Raw genomic sequence first — 16,813 nt, forward strand, 5'->3', positions numbered from 1 at the left:
TAAACACTTTTTTTGGAAAGTGCTCACGTCCTCAGAGGTTATTTTACCACTCTGAACTGATGTCAAAAGATATTGGGCACACTCATCTCCTAAAAATACGTCTTCTAATGATCGGAAATGACTCGGGTTTGACGGATTGATCTTTGTAGAGTCTCTTAGAAACCTTCCTTTGATGAAGTTGCTACATAGAGTCTTGATGAACTTTTCACACTCAGACAGCAAATCTCTAATTAGAATCTTTGCCGATTGGAACCAGGCGTTGAAGGAGTTGAAGTCGTTGATAGCATACTTAATAATAAGCAAATACGCTTTCGTGAACGGGTTTTTCATTTCTAACAAGATTTTGTCTGCAGCAAGTTGGCGGTCTTCTGCTGAAGCTAGCATGAAAAACTGTTCACGAGCCCTCCAAAGATCGAGAAGTCTCGCAATGCACTGGTGAGCTGTGTTGACCTAACACGGAACGCCGCAATATCCTCACAGAAGTAACCCTGAGCCTACTTCGATCGGCAATGTAGCTCTCACCACAAGTTCGTTTCCAGAGACTATGTTCAGCTCATGAAAAGGCTTCCAATTTTATCTTTATTATCTCCTGTGATCTTGATGTTGTGCTGGGGCTCCACCTTTACCTCACCTAGTTAATGGTCAGCAGCAGGCTGACCATACACTCCGAGGAAAAATTGCAGAATTTCAGATAGCCGTTCACTCAGAGTAACACAAGTTTGAGGAACTGGCTGACAGCCATCCAGAGATTGTCAAAACAGGGATGTTTCCTAAGTGGCACTAAGGATCCTTTAAGCTAGCATTTGTCTTTGGGGAAAGACTTGCAATTCATGAAGCGTCTACCAAAAACTAGAATCCCTAACTGTAACTAGCCATCAGTGATAGATTTTGGTAGATTAGAAAACAATATCTGATCAGCATAAGCTTTTCACAAAATCTTTTGGAGTTTCGGCGATAGTTTGGTGTCTAGCTGGTGTGTAGTAGCTATCAACCAGTTCTTGAACCATGAACCATTGCCTATGGTTGAGAGGGCTAGGTCTAATTGCACAGCAAAATTCTCTCACCGTTCACCAACAACAACAACATCATGAAACCCCTCTAAATCTCAAAATTTCATCTAACAATCATCTTCACCAATCCAATCCAACCAATCACCCCATATCTTTAATTTCAAATATCTTGCATGTACTTTTCTTTGCCATAGACCATAGACCACAGGATCAGAACAAAAAAAAAATACCAGATGGTTCGTAGTATGTGGTTGTGCCGAAAATTTTACTTTAGTTTGGTCGGAAAATTCGATAATCCATCTTTGGTGTCCGTTTTATTAATGTGACGTTATGAGTTGTTCTACGTCGTCTTAGGTTATGCTATCTTAAGGAGGATTATGCTTGGATGCTTTTGGTTCCTAATTATGTTACATTCCGCATAATTATGCTACGTCTGGCAACACTGTTGGCTTTTAGTCTTTTTTCTACCATCCTGGCAAATTTGAACCAATGCTGTGAGCTAAGACAGTCCACTCAACTCCCAATCGAAGGAGCCCTTTTTGAAGTTTTTACGGCAATGCTTTCTATAAAGACCTTATATGCCCCTAGAACATAACTTACAAACTTTGCCCTGAGGGCTGTGGGAGGTAGGATTTCGTCCTCAAAGATAAAATCTCCAGATCTTTCAATCTCGTTGAACAAAATCACTATCCCAAAATTCTGATTGGATTTGTTTAGAGAAATGAAGACGGACGTATCTCGAAGACTTTATCAATTTATGTTTAGTTCTTTAATTGCTATAGTTTCATTATGTGTTAATTATTAGAAAAACGTGGCTGTTTCAACATTTCACATTAAAACTGAAGTGTTCGGCTACAATTTTGATTTTAAAGACAATTTCAATATTCAGTTAAAATAGGTCGATCAGCAGTAGTTTTTTGTGCAATTTCATTAGAAAAAATATATATTTACTATGAAATTTGGGTTGTTAATGAGAAGATTTTTGATCATATGGATCGAAAATCTCAATATTTTTTTTGGTCTCCTAAAATGCTAAAACTGTTTTAACTAACATTCAATAGATACCCTTGAATTTAGAAAAAACTTGATCAAACATTCAATCAAAATAATCTTTTAAGGCAGCGTTGTAACTATAAGCGTATTTAAATAAGTATATGTCTAGATCATTCTTAGAAACAAATACGTTTTGTTGTCGTAAGACTAAGCTTTAGACGTCTCAAATCGATAAAAACAAATTGGTTTCGAAAATTCATTGCCTTTACTTAGGTCCCAGTGGCACTGGAACCTAACCAGCGAAAAAAAGAATTTTTATGCGTGTGGAATTTTTCTCAGGTTAATCTGTCCTCATTGTAAAGTTTACATAACCTGACTGTAATTAATGGACCAACTACCGTTGCTTTCCCATACCATATGCACATAGGCAGGACCGGATAAAGGTAGAGACCAAGCAAGCAGTCCTGAGCGCCGTGGCAGGAGATGCCGTAAGCAAACTTTTTTAAGGCGATTGCGGTAGTCACTTGCTAGTTTACACAAAGATTTTCGCAGAGGTTATTGACAACACTTGCTAGTTTACACTAAGATTTTCGCAGAGGGAGGGAAGAAAGGTAGTTGATTTCATCCCGAGAGCAATCAATCCTACGAACTTTCCTATAGGTAAGATATGAGTTACTTAGACTTCCTTCTTTACCGAGCTTGAAAAGGTTTGAAGCCATTAGTTTACAACCTTAAGTACTAAGTAAATAAGCAGAGTTTGTTTAAGGCCCGAGAAAATCATTTTAGCTTAGTATCTTTCATATATCATGATTTATAAAGTGTTAACAAATTTGTAGAAATTTGCTGTAAGTTTGAAAAAAAGGTACAATGAATGGCTTTAAATCCTTATAATTGTGCTTCAAAAGCTAAAGTCAAAGAAGAGCAGCCTCAAACCAAAACTAAGGGCAAAATTGTTTTTTCTCAAAGCTAAGTAGACCTGTTTTTTAGGCAATCTGCAATCTACTTGGACGATATTTGGCAAAATTGGGTATATTTTATCAGAAAATCGTACACCGTGGAAACTATTGTATTTGCAGCCAACAATCGATCTGACATGCGCAAAATCGCCTGTATGTAAGTCTTGAATTAGTCAAAATTGTAGTAAATCAAACAATTCACAGTAAAGATCTTTAAGTAACGAGCAATACTAATCAGGGTCAGGCTGTTACTAACCGAAACTCTAAAAACGAAATTCTTATAACAAAATTTGTATCAAAGAACTGGGTTTTTATTTGTGATTACGAACATGTAAAAAAAAAAAAAAAAAAAAAAAAAAAATCAAGCATAATGTTATGCATCAAAAACTACTAGTCTGGAATTGCTAGTCAGAAATCAAAATTACTCCATTTTCGAAAAAGGGACAGCGGCAGAACACTCCCCAGGGGTCAACAGTCAAAATGAAATTGTCACCGTCATATTCAGCATATCAGACAAGGTTATTGCGGAGCATTTAAGCACATAATTAAGAAATCAAAAGCATTTTTCTATGAAGAAAGATCACGAATGCTTGTTCATTTTTCCCCAGAGGTGATTGCATTAAACCAATTCTAGAAAATCGAGAGAAGGCTCATTCGAACAGAAATTAAGTTTTAGCGGGCATTTTAAGGAAAAGGAGATTCGACTACATTCAAGTTGTATTTTCAGCCTTCTTTGGCGTAAAACAATTTTGACCAAAAGGGTGCCAAAAATCTACCGGCTGGTAAAGAGGGAAGCCTAACAAAAACAAATTCAAATTATATAGCCTAATTATCCACTGGAAATCCCTTAATACTTCTATAGAGGCCTCTTTCATCTTGTACTTTAACTTTGACTTCAAACTCCTCATTATCAATATTTAGCCTTTCAAATTTGTGTTCTACGTTTATTACCAGCGTTATTATGCTCCAACAATCAAATATCCTGCGTTGCAAAGTCTCAGGACATTTATACATTAGTTGCAATTTGAATATTCCCTTTTCTTTCAATCATATTTTCTTAGAATCAGGGTTGTTTTAGTTTCTCTTTAATCCAAAATAAACTCTGTTTTCTTCATTTGAAAGGATAATTTAATTAGATAATTAAAGGCGACGTTATCCCAAGAAGTAGTTTGATGGTTAGCGTCATGAATGCAGATAAAACGGTAAAATTCTTATAATTTGAGCTGCATTGGAACTATTTTGACATCTTATTATACTTTCACATTTTTTTTAATTTAAAAAAGATTTTAATTGGCCAGTTAATGCAGCTTGTAAACTCCGCCCAGAAACTCCATTGTGTCAAAAGCTAAGCCGTTCGGATCTAATTGGAACTCACAAAAGACAGTTCTGGCCTTTTGTCATCGATAGTAACAACAAAAAACAAAAAAAAAACGAACTCCTTCATGATGGATATCCCATAAACATGGTTTTACTCAATGATCCAGAAATCTGATATGTTTGTGTCCACCAAACTTTTCTGGAATAATTTAATTGGTGGCGGGAATTAGCTTGATTTGAATTACTTCAAACGGGCAAATAAGGGCACGGAGCAACTTAGTCTAACGACGTACCATCCCTATATTGAGCAGGAATTTTTGCAATTTGAGCAACTTCGACGTACAACTTTTTTTTTTTTAATTTCCTATTCAAATATCCCCCAGCTAACATAAAATTTCTAAGCCTCATGCGTAGGAAGGTTTATTCTATTGCTTATAATTTGGTGGGCCAAAGTTGAACACTTATGAAAACAGATCACGTCACCTTGATTTGTTCAGGTTTCTTTACAGTGTGTAAACTACTTGCATAAACTTTTAAGCAAACAAGGAGAAGACCTTGAAGGTCTGCCAAGCTTAAACTAGAATCACAAAATTAGTTCAGGAGCTACTGTTTCATAAACATTTTGTGCAGTTCCCTATCTATGACCAAAAAAAATATTACCAATTGTCGCACAGAATTTAATTTTCATTGAGAAAAAAGTGTCAAGTTAAAAAAAAGAGCTTTGAATTCAGTTATTTTACGCTTTGCCCTCAAGCGTTTCAGTTTCATTAGATAAAATTTTGCCTAATATTTTTTTTTCACAGACTAAACAGAGTCTTCAATTTAACAATTAGAAGAATTTCTTAGTTTTTCCTAAATTTACCTACTCGTAGAATTTTTTTAAATTACTGAATACGATAAGAACGACTTTTTTTCTGTTCTGTTGCAACTGTTTACAAAAAGAAGGCTGGTAAACCGGATTTATACTTCATGTCCATGCTTTACTACATGCAGTGCATAGTTTTGAAAAGTCTATACTCTTTTAAGAGTTGCCAACAACTTTGCTAAGGCTGAGTATAAGGTCGGCTCTCTATCAACTTACGAGGCAATGCTGTCTCTAGAAAACTGATCTCTATGGTATGGACTACCCATTCATGGAGCAGGTAATTACCTGATTGATATGGCTTAATTCATGTGGCACATCTTCAAGAAATTGGTTGTGTCACTAATCTTACTAGATGAAACAAAACCTACACAAAAAAAAAAAAATTCTAATCAATCTTTCACTCATCTAAATAACATTTATATAGACATTCAATTGAAGATAAAGCAGATTTATTACTCATTTTAAATCTTCCGCAATATAACTCACAGTACCAAATTTCCTAATAGGAGTTACAAGCTGCATATAGCTAAGTTATTAAAAAAATGTCAAAATCCATTGCAAGTATATTCTAAACGAATAAGTAATAATACAACGAGAGAGCCAAAAAAAGGAGAGATTTTAGATTTATACATTCAAAATATTTGTCAGCTTATCTGAAGTTGGAGCTAAAACGAAAGAAAAATGAAAAGTAAAAAAGAATCCAGTAGGTCATGAAAGATTCTTGACTTCTAAGTTTGCTCTGGAGATATATCGGCATTGAACACTATGGGTAACTGTAGCCATTGAAAATAACTAAGCCTGATGTAAAATTTCAAATAATATTTTAAACTGCAGAAAATCGCACAAGAATTTAATTTAAACAGTATCACGAAAAAGTAGTTTGGAGCTACTGCTCCCTCTGACTATCTCTCGGCTTCATTACTTCAGGCAGATCTGGAGGGGAAGAAAGTGGTGTCACATCGGGTGCTTCAAATTCACCATTGGGCTCTCTAAAAACAAAAAAAAAGCTATATATATATATATATATATATATATATATATATATATATATATATATATATATATATATATATATATATATATATATATATATATATATATATATATATATATATATATATATATATATATATATATATATATATATATATATATATATATATATATATATATATATATATATATATATATATATATATATATATATATATATATATATATATATATATATATATATATATATATATATATATATATATATATATATATATAAATGTCTTAATTGAAATAAAATCACACATGTCTTTCTTTTTCTTGGCTCTATTTTATTACATATATTTCTGGCATACAAGTAAAACTGAAATTGAGATATTAAAACTCTCCATTATTACAAAGAAATGAATAAAAGAAATAGTTTACTCTGTATTAATAATTAAGAGATAACTCACAACTTTTCAATTGAAGAGATTTACAACAACAACGGAATATATATATATAAAAAAAGATACAAAACTTCGTTTTTGGAAGAAAGAAATTTAACTAGCAAAACCAACAACACAAGAGATTTTGAAGTTATTTTAAATCATATTGACAAATAACCATGCCCTCATACATTACTTTCAAACTGTATTAGTTCACTACAATCCCTTGACAAGGTTCTTTCGCAATAGGAACGAATGTAAAATGTCCCTGGAGACACCAACTCCGAATGGGCTTAGCTCACGTGTGGTGCTCCACAAGGCACGAGAATTGCACCGCTGTTGTTTTTAGCAGTTATAAACTTTCTAAGTGTTCTGTCCTTTCGAAGTTTGAGGACAGGTTTAAGAACGTAGATGACTTGTCAGTTCTTCAGAAGTATCTCACTGAAAACTCTGAGGCAGTTCCCCAATTCAGTGATGCAATTATGAGCAACTTAAAAGACCAATGCACTATCAACAGCCTTCAAATCAACGAAGATAAACCAAAATCCTTCCCTTTAATCCACTTAAGAGGGACTTTGTCAGTCCTCCTCCACCGTATCCTAGTGTATGGTCTGCTGTAATTCTCGGTGTTACATTTAGCGTTGACTACTCGTTTAGTACTACTGTTGATACAGTCACTAAAAAGGCAAATGGTGCGATGAGTACCCTTATCTTACTACGTCGTTTCAGTTTTTCTCTGTCCCCACTTAATACGGCTTATCTTACATACATCCGACCAATTCTTGAATATGCTTGCCCTGTATGGGGTCTTCAAGTCAACAACACAAGTTACCCAAGCGATCAACTTGAGTCACTACAAAAAAGAGCCTTTAAAGTTATTCTTTCAGACGCATATGTAAGTTAGGAATCGGCACCATTTGTCCTACAACTACCGTCCCTTCAGGAACGTCGTTTGGGCTTGATCTACAAATTTGGCCAATTTCTTCTAATTAAGAGAGATTCTATCACCAGTTATGAGGAATAAAATAAACACAAGGTCAGCTAGCAAAGTGGGACTGGAACTGCCAACTCAAAGAACAAACCGTTTCACCAATTCCATTCGTTCTTTTTTAAATGTCAGTATTTAACAAGGTATAGTCTCGTGTTTTTTTTCTCTTTTTCTTCTTTTCATTTTACTAGCGCCATTTAGTTGGAATTTCAGTTCTAAACTATGATTGCTGGTATAAATAAAACTATTTGATATTCGATTAAGCCTTTCCACGAACTGACTATATGTATATTACCAAATATTTTTTTGAATCAACCCCCATTAAACCCGCTAATAACTTACATTTTAGCATTTAACTAGCAAAATAAAAGCCAAATATTCAGCCATCTGTCAAAACAGCAAAACAGCTCTTGCTGTTTTCTGAGTTTTCCTTCTTATCTTTCCACTGTTAAGCATTTTTCATTTGCGTATTCCTTCTGTTTTACTTATAATATTACTAAATTTACAATATTTTTATTTGCCATTACAACTTTTACTCTCCTGTTAAAATTTACTTGACATCAGTACCTAAAATATATTTTTAAATTTACAAAGTTTTAACTTCCCACGAAAATGGATATTGAAAAGATTGAAAATAATCATGATTCTGCGTTTGAGACACTGCAATCCAATTCAATTAAATTAACTTATAGTGATGCAGAGGCCATGATTCCCAACGGTACACCAAGACTAGTAAAATGCCTAGTACAAAAAGGCTATTCCTTTTCTTCTTACGACGATGGCCTAAATCAGTTTCATTTGACTTTCTTTTAAATAAAACCACATAAACTTACCACGAACTTCAGATGGAAATGCCAGCAGTTCTATTTTCAGCACCACATTATCCCTCCAAACTGAGACAACTAGACAATTTTATAGCAAACTATACTAACTACTTGTACTTACTTACTATTTGTACTTGTGGCGGAAATCAGGCGTTTCCACTTTGCCCGGTATCAAGGGTCTTCAAGACATGTTTGAACCACGTAGTGCGGTCTACCGCCAGCTGCTTAGCAAATGGGAGCCATTGAGTTGTCCATCTGTGACCAAACTTTCTGAACCCCCCAATAGGCTCAAAGTTTAAAGTCCCACCAGCTTTTCCACTGTCCTATACTAGGCGTCTCTTCCATGAGTTAAGTGGCTCAGTTATAAGGATTCGGTGAGGAAAGTACTCTGTTGGCCTCCATAAGACATAGCCCAACCCTTTCGGTCGACGCTCCTTGATCGTAATGGTAACGCATCTCTTGATACCATAGATTCGTCGTAAATCCACGTTTGATATGCGATCATTCAGATTTAACCTAAGGATGCTATGCAGACAGTTATGCTCAAACACCTTAGGTGCATTTTCATGTAATCACTTTACTGACAAAGTTTCGGATCCATAAAGAATTATTCGAAAAAAAAACCCAGGTAGACTAGAACTTTTGTTCTTACATTTATTTCACGCCGGTTCCACAATGGTTTTCTAAGAGAAGCAAAGACCGTCTGTGCTTTCTGCAATTGCTGTTGAATATCGGCGTCAGAAGATCCATCAGCGCAAAGCTGGAAGCCAAGGCATGTGAAGCTGTTGAACTGATCCAACTGTACTTGATTTACGGTCAACAAAATAGGATCAGTGTGATTTATTACCATAAATTGTGTCTTCCCTGTACCGACTTTCAAGCCAATGCGATCTGTCCAAGTAATTACCTCATTGAGTATAGTTTGAGATAGTGCATTTTCAAGCACCCAATCAATACGGTAGTTAAACAGAGTCGGAGATAGGACACAGCCTTGTTTTACTCCAAACTCAAACGAAAATTCTTCAGTATCTTCTACGTAACTCGAACTCGACTCAAAGAACCCTTGTAGTATGCTTCAAGTAGTTCGACAAATTTCAGGGGCATTCCATCATTTTCAAGAATTTTCCTAAGTGTTTGACGAGTGATCGAATCGAAGGCAGAAACGAAGTCCAGAAATATCAGAATCAGTGCTGGATAATGAGGCAGAGAGCAAAAATATTGTCAGTGCAGCCTCTACCACGACGGAAAACGGCTTGATTTTCATGAGTTCTTTTCTCCCTTGCCCCCTTGAAGCGGTTAAGGAGGATAATCCCGAAAATTTTCACTGTAATTTCAATTAGACTTATTTATGCACCGAAGGTGTTTGAGCATAACTGTCTGCGTAGCATCCCCGATAATTTTTGCACTCAGTTTTCATCAGCTTTCTTGTAAAAATGGAAAATAACTGATGTCTTCCAATCCTTTGGGAAAGTGTTGGTCCTCTGTACTTCCTCAAGGATACCATGGAGCTGCTCTGCTGTAATCTCAGGGCAATGTTTGTACATTTCCGGGGGGAGACCATCTTGGCCTGGGGCTTTGCTGTTCTTAAGGTCCTTAATCGCTTGAGTATTTCCGCTCCTGTTGGGGCGGTAAGCTCGATACTGTAAGGTTCTTTTTCACCAGGAGGGAAACAACCGAGAATTGATAACGGGGATTGGTTGAGTAGTATTTGGAAGTGGTCTTTCCATCTGATCACATGTTCCTTTTGACAGCTAATAGCTTTTCCTGCTCTTAAAACTCCAGACGCAGCAGCTTTCTTACCAGTCGATTCCTTAAGAGCCTGGTAGAGTTTGTGGGTGTCGCCAGCGCGAGCTGCTTTTTCTAAAGACAAACCAGTCTCTTCCCACATTTCGCGGCGGTCTAGACGTGCAGAGCGCTTGACCTGTCTGCGAAACTCTTTCATGATATGTTTAGGGCTGTTCATCTTTTTCCTACGTTCTTCGACTAGTGACAGTGTTCTGGTGGTAATCCAATGCTGTCATTTCACTTTCGTTCGGCCTAGGATCTCTTCAGTGGTCTCTCTCATCACTGTTTTGAAGGTCTCCCATCTTTGCTCAGTGTCGCGGTTTTCCTCTTCTTTCAAGTTTAGGGCATCAAAACGATTTGTTAGCTCCATATTTAGAGTTTACCGAATTTCTTTAAGAACGTCGATTCGGGCTTTCGGTTTATTCTTTCTCCAAGACGCAAAACGAAGTAGTATTTTTTCAAGCACTAGCTTGTAATCAGACCCTGATTTTCAGCCTGTGTGCACTGTTATAAGAGCGAGAGTCTATTACTGAACTTCTTCAACGTTGGTAGACGAGAATGAAGTCACTTTGGGCCTTAGCAACACCGTCGTTGGAATACAAGGTCAGTAGATGACCTGGTTTGTGCTGAAATATGGCGTTACTTACAACAAGATGATTCATCAAAGCACAGTTTACCCACCTTTGCCCATTTTCGTATCTAAGCCCTGGTCCGAACTTTCCAAGGACTTGTGTAGGGGTATCAGATAGACCAACTCTCGCGTTGAAGTCTCCTGCAATAATCAGGTAGTCTCGTGCAGCAGCTGATGAAGACCGTTGTTGCTATTCTGAATATAATGCATCCTTAACAGTAACTGTGAAATCGTAAGTAGAGGCGGGGCGTATGTGAAGAGAATGGATACGTTTGCAGGGCTCATTTCAGCCTAATCCTAGCCAGTCGGGAAGAAATAGGATCCCACTCAAGAAGTGCGTTTCTGGTTTTTTGGTTCACGAAGAAACCAACGCCATGGAGCCCCGAATTATCGTTTACTCCAGAGTAGAAAAAAGTGGAAATGTTGTAACGTTTCGGGCACTGCAATTACTGTAGAGCCAGAACCGGATATTCTGGTCTCGGAAACGCATAATATGTCAATACTGTACTTCTCCATCTCATGGACAAAAGAGCTTGTGTAGCTTCTTGTTTAACAGATCTGACGTTCCAACAACCAATCTTGATTTTGCTTGTTTTATAACTGTGGTTAGTTTTCCCAAGAATATGGCTAGTAGATTTTTCGACTTCGTCAACATATTCAAACTCGCGTCGCCCACCGAGAAATCCGTAGTATAGTTGGCTTGCTTACTTCTCAAAACCCGCACCGAGGGGCCACGTCGCTTGCCAGGAACGCCGTAGCCGTATTCATAATTTTTCTAGGTCGAAGGTCCATTGATATTTCTTGGGAATAGATTTAACCACAAGGTCCCCAGTCTTGCGGGTGCCCCGAAAGGGTCGAGGCAGCCCCTTTCAGAGGCCTTTGTCCATAGATCTGGATCTTACACCCTGTCGTAATTGTTCAATAAAGGATCCTCCCACGATGATGTTCTGCATCGTCATGCAACTGAACCCATTGCTGGGAGAAGGTTTGTAACTCACGGGACATGTCCACACACCGGTGGACAGTGCTGAGTGTACATTTGAGGGGCCTTCTATATCCTCCACTCGTATTTACGACCAACGGGCGAGGGAGCCCCAGTTTCTATTATGGATCCCCGGGGACCAGGTCCTCCTTTTGTCCACGCCTCCTATGGAGGTAACCTATATATCTGCAGGGTCTTCCCCTATCCACCAAGTACTGAGTTACCATGGACACTCAGGGACCAGGTCCCCCTTTTGTCCATGCCTCCTACGGAGGTACCCTATATATCTGCAGGACATTTCCCTATCCCCCACCGACAGTAGGGGAAGGCCTCTCCTCAGAAGATGACCCAGCCAGAACTATGCTAACTAGAATGAATGTGAATAAACTTTTATTTCAGCAAAATTTGACTCAGCCGAAATAAATATATCCTAGTTTCTTTTTAAAATAGATATTATTGCTTGACGCTTTTCATTTATCTTATACGGAACAAAAAAGAAATAGTGGATTCTACATTGGATTATTATTGATGCTAATTTTGTAGCCCCTTGCGTTATTCATTTCATTTTTTTTTCAATACTGACATACTCATGTTAGCCTTTGTATTTGACACTATTCTAATGAAGCAGTCAAATTCAGTCATGGTTTATTTGTTGAATAAGCAATACCTCTGTGCACTCCGTGCCGAGCAAAAGTTTATTTCAGTGGAAAGCATTAGAGTTATTGGCAGAGATATAACTAAAATTATTGGGATAAGATTTTTTAAGTATTACTGGGAAGGACCGTATCCAAGATTTTTTTGGGGGGAGGGGGAGGGAGTGGTTGGGGTTAACAAAAAAACGTACCAAGAAGTTTTTATATTCATTTTTGTTACGTTTTTACGAGTTGGAAAAACATTTTGGGGGGGGGGGATTTCCCGGATGCGGTCTTACTTCTGGGGTCTGAGTAGTGTCTACCATCGCAGGAAGAAGGTATTTGCCACGCCAAATGGCTTAATGTATCGTAGGTAAACAATCGTTGCAAATTTAGGTAAGATTTCTCTGTTCATTTCTGAGGTCTCGGTCACTGTTAGAGATGGGAAGAAAAGACAAAAGGTAGACACAAGACTATTTCAATCTTGACCGAGAATTTTATAGAAATTTTATTTGCTGTGATGAGACAAAATTGGAAAGTATAACAAAACAATTTAGGTTACTCGAGGCTCAAATAAAAACGACTGAAGAAGCTCTTGTTTTTAATGTCCAGCCAGTGTAGAAACCCAAATAAATGTTATTACTTTGGAAAGTTTAAATCCTCCGTAAAGAAAGTGCTGATTTAACGAATAGACTGTTGTGCTGCGAATACAATATGACTGAGCGAAACATTATTGTATGGAATGTTCCTTGTGGTAATGAAGACCAGAGAAGGAATCATTTAATGTCGTTCGATACCTTAAAGAACCACCCTATCTCGTCCATTACAAACTTTTTCAGTTTGTATGATCAAACTATTCAGAATTAATTGGGCGGTCTTGCCATAGCTTGTATAACTTGGGTAAGAGATCCGAATAAACGACAGAAAACTAAATCCGACATATACCTTCCCTAAAATCTTAAAAAAAACATTTAGCTTCTCCACTTTTGTGCCAGAGATAGATATATTCAGGTTTAATGGAACTTTCATCATTGGAAAGCGTAAACTTCGTTTTTTTTATTGAACGGAACCGAATTTTCGTTTTAAAGTTCAAGAAAGGGCAGTCCCAAAAAATAATCTAGTATGCCTACTTGGAAAGCATTAAAATCAGCTCAAAAGAAGTTTCATTGAATAATCTGACAGCTTTTGAAATTTCCTGTTATTCCAACCGCCTTGAATGATATCTTACGGACACTGGGTACACATTACTAATGCAGTATGTACATTGATTAGACGAAGTTTCATCTAACCATGAGTACGAGATCATAGGTTTCCTTAGTTTTAAACTAGCCTCTCGCTAGTTTTTACGAACTGTTGACTTTTTTAAGTTCTTTTATAAAATTATACTAAAATTACTTCGAAAGCTCCCTGTGGTGCTAAGAAAATTTGCAAATGGGATCTTTGTCTTTGAGACTGTCAGCCGAAACTGAGACTTACAAAATTAAATTATCGAACATACTTAAGCCTGTTTGTGAACAGGGTCTGGAGGAGAATATGGTTCCTAATTATAGCGCAGTTGATGTGAGAAAAGAAGGTCACTATTTGAAACTGCAGTCCTGACAAGAAAAGATAAAATTGACATTTTAAGAAAAGTAAGAAATTAAAGGAGAGAATTATTAGTGAAATAAGGACATAAATCTGAGTGATGATGCACCGCTAAGATTACGAGTTGCTAGAAAGTAGAGCAAAAATTGAAACTTCAAGGAATCGGCGTTGAAGCCTACCGTGATTATGATTCTAATGGTGCTGGTAAGTAACATTTGCAGGCTACTTATAATTTTCTTCCATATCTGTGGCGTGATGTTATACCGAATCATTTTTAACTTTTCGATCTGAATTGTCAGTAAACTAGTACTTCTTTCAAGTATTTGCAAAATCTGTCAAATGAAAGCAGACCGCATTTTATGGAACTTGCTGAAACTTGGCTAAATGATCATAATTCGTTGCTGTTAGATATTTTAAATTAGCACTTTGTGATGAAGAAGAGAGAGTTTCGTCAACATGGAAGTTTGCCGGTTAATGATATAAGTGTTACAGTTAAGGTGGAATTAACAAAACACAAGGAAATAGTATTTGAGGCTGTAGTTGCTCAGAAATGAAATGAAAGGTTTCACTGTCGTTATTTATTGGTCCCAATCAGTAAATGTTGTGGAATTTATAAATTTACAAGAAGAGCAGTCGATTATGTTATCTGTCTCTAATTCGCCTTGTTTCGCATGTGGTGACACTAATCCGGATTTATGACACCATGATTTGAGCCATCAATGATTGAAAAAAAGTTTTTTTTTGATTTGACGGTAAGTTTTGAAAGAAGGTTTAAAGCCAGCTATAAACATATGTACTCGTGGGACGCCGAATAGCTTTTCAGTACTGGGTAATATTTTTGTGAATATTGATTATGAGTACCCCTCAGTTCTATTGAATCTTTCTGACCATTTTGAGTGATAATAAGAGTACCTCAGACAAAACAGACAACTAGTGGGTTACACGAGCTAAAGTTTCGTAATGTGTAGTCTATTTAGACGGTAAGGTATAAAAAAAGTTTGGAAACCCTAATTTTAGTTTTTCGAAGTATCAAATGGATATATATCACAAATTTGATAATTGGTTATCAAAAGTGACTAACCTTCTCCAGGAAGTTGTTAAAGAAGGTAGGAAAATATGGAATGTCTAATAAGACTTGGGTTACATAAGTTTGTTATTATCTATGAAAAAAAAGAAACAAAAGGAAAAAGCTATGACCGAAGAAGATAATAAGTCTTATAATAACATGCTAAACAGGCTATTACGAAGGTCTGATGCTGATTATCTTGTATTTTAATTTAAACAAACAAAGGGTAGATACGAAAGACCTGGAAAGAAACCACTGCTTTCGTTTGTATCTAGAATAATTAGAAAGTTGATACATGAGCGATATATCTACTTAATTTGGCTTCAGGAAACGATGTCGACCGAGCAAGTTATTATATTTTTTAAGTCGTTTGTTAATAATGCCATAGACTGGGGCCTGAAAGTTGTTTCGGTATTCCTAGATATCAAGAAAGCCCTCCACCGTGTAGGTTATGAAATATTGGTGAAAAATTTAGAGAAAAAGTATTCAGGGTAATATATTGCAGTTATTAGGATTTTTGCTGAATGAAAGAACCCAGTGAGGTAAAATAGGGGAATTTTGAATCATATGAAAAAAGTGTAAAGTGTGGCATTTCCTAAGGGTCAGGTGTGGACCTCCTTTTATTTTTTATATATGTTAAGTATCTAGACAAGTGTCTGATAAGCTGTGTTCTGTCAGCTAGGGAAAATTCTATACTCAAGGTTATTTTACAGAGCTTTGGAGATGATACCCGTTATACAATGGCTGATAGGACAGAAAAGGAATTACTAAATATTTTGAAAACTGGTACCGTATGCACTAAAACACGGATGAGATTTAATAAGCTGAAGATGAATTAAAAGAAAAGCACTATGGTAATATATGGTAGAAGCATTGATTATTGTCCTTGGATTGAGCAATTACGGCTAAGTGAAAACGTCATCATGCATGCTAAGTCAGTGAAGTTTCTTGGAGCTGTACTGGATGAGGGCCTCAGCTTTAAGAATCCTGTCCATCACAATTCTGCCAAGATCACTCGTAGCATCGACATGATAAGAGAACTTGAGCATATTTTCCCGTCTAATATACTAGGGTCACTTTGCTTCTCTCTTGAACATACATATCTAGTATAATGTGTTACCGTAAGGTCTTCTATGTTTGTTGGTTATCTGCATTCGTTAAGAGTGCTTCAAAATCAAATGGTTAGAGAGCTGACTGGTGAAGACAATCGTTCTTCAGCGGGATCCAAGTATGACAGATAAGAGATATTACCATTTTTGGTATGGTGAAGTTTTATAATACTGTGTTCATTTTTAAGTACGAAAATGACTTGTTGCCCAAGTGATTTAGTGGTTTATTGTTAGTTTCAAGCGTTCACTAGTATAGCACAATGGGTTTAAGTCAGTGTAAAAATCCTAGTCGAGTTACGACTCGATCGAGGTTTTCTGTGCATCATGTTTGCCCTAGTGCCAGGAAAAGTTTGCCATGGAATATTGGACTGGAATCAAGCCCAAGTGAGCTTCAAAGGTTGCTGTAAGATTATTGTTTCAAGGCTTATGAAAAGGGTGGGTGATAATTTGTCTGGTTCATTCTTTTTTTAAAACAAAACTAATTAAATTGTTTGATTTTCTTTTTGGTTTGACAAATTGAAGATGTTTTTTTCTTTTTTTTTAGTGGTTCACTTTAGTCCCGTTTAATAGGTAAATTTATATTTGGGCATAGTAGGGTGATTATTTACCTTAACAAGCTTTACTTTAAGTTTTTTTTTATATTTTTTGTT

General features: G+C 36.5%; 1 protein-coding gene across 1 annotated transcript in view; it reads right to left on the minus strand.

Annotated features, from left to right (window-relative positions):
- Window positions 1–5,573: 5,573 nt before the first annotated feature.
- The window catches only part of LOC136032090 (elongin-B-like), a 33,664-nt gene continuing 22,424 nt past the window's right edge, over window positions 5,574–16,813 (minus strand). Inside the window, exon 4 of the mRNA XM_065712228.1 lies at window positions 5,574–6,130. Coding sequence (XP_065568300.1) covers window positions 6,028–6,130 — 103 coding nt within the window. The 3' untranslated portion in view covers window positions 5,574–6,027. The remainder of the gene's footprint in view (window positions 6,131–16,813) is intronic.

The sequence above is a fragment of the Artemia franciscana genome, chromosome 10, assembly GCF_032884065.1.
Source record: "Artemia franciscana chromosome 10, ASM3288406v1, whole genome shotgun sequence".
Taxonomy (NCBI): domain Eukaryota; kingdom Metazoa; phylum Arthropoda; class Branchiopoda; order Anostraca; family Artemiidae; genus Artemia; species Artemia franciscana.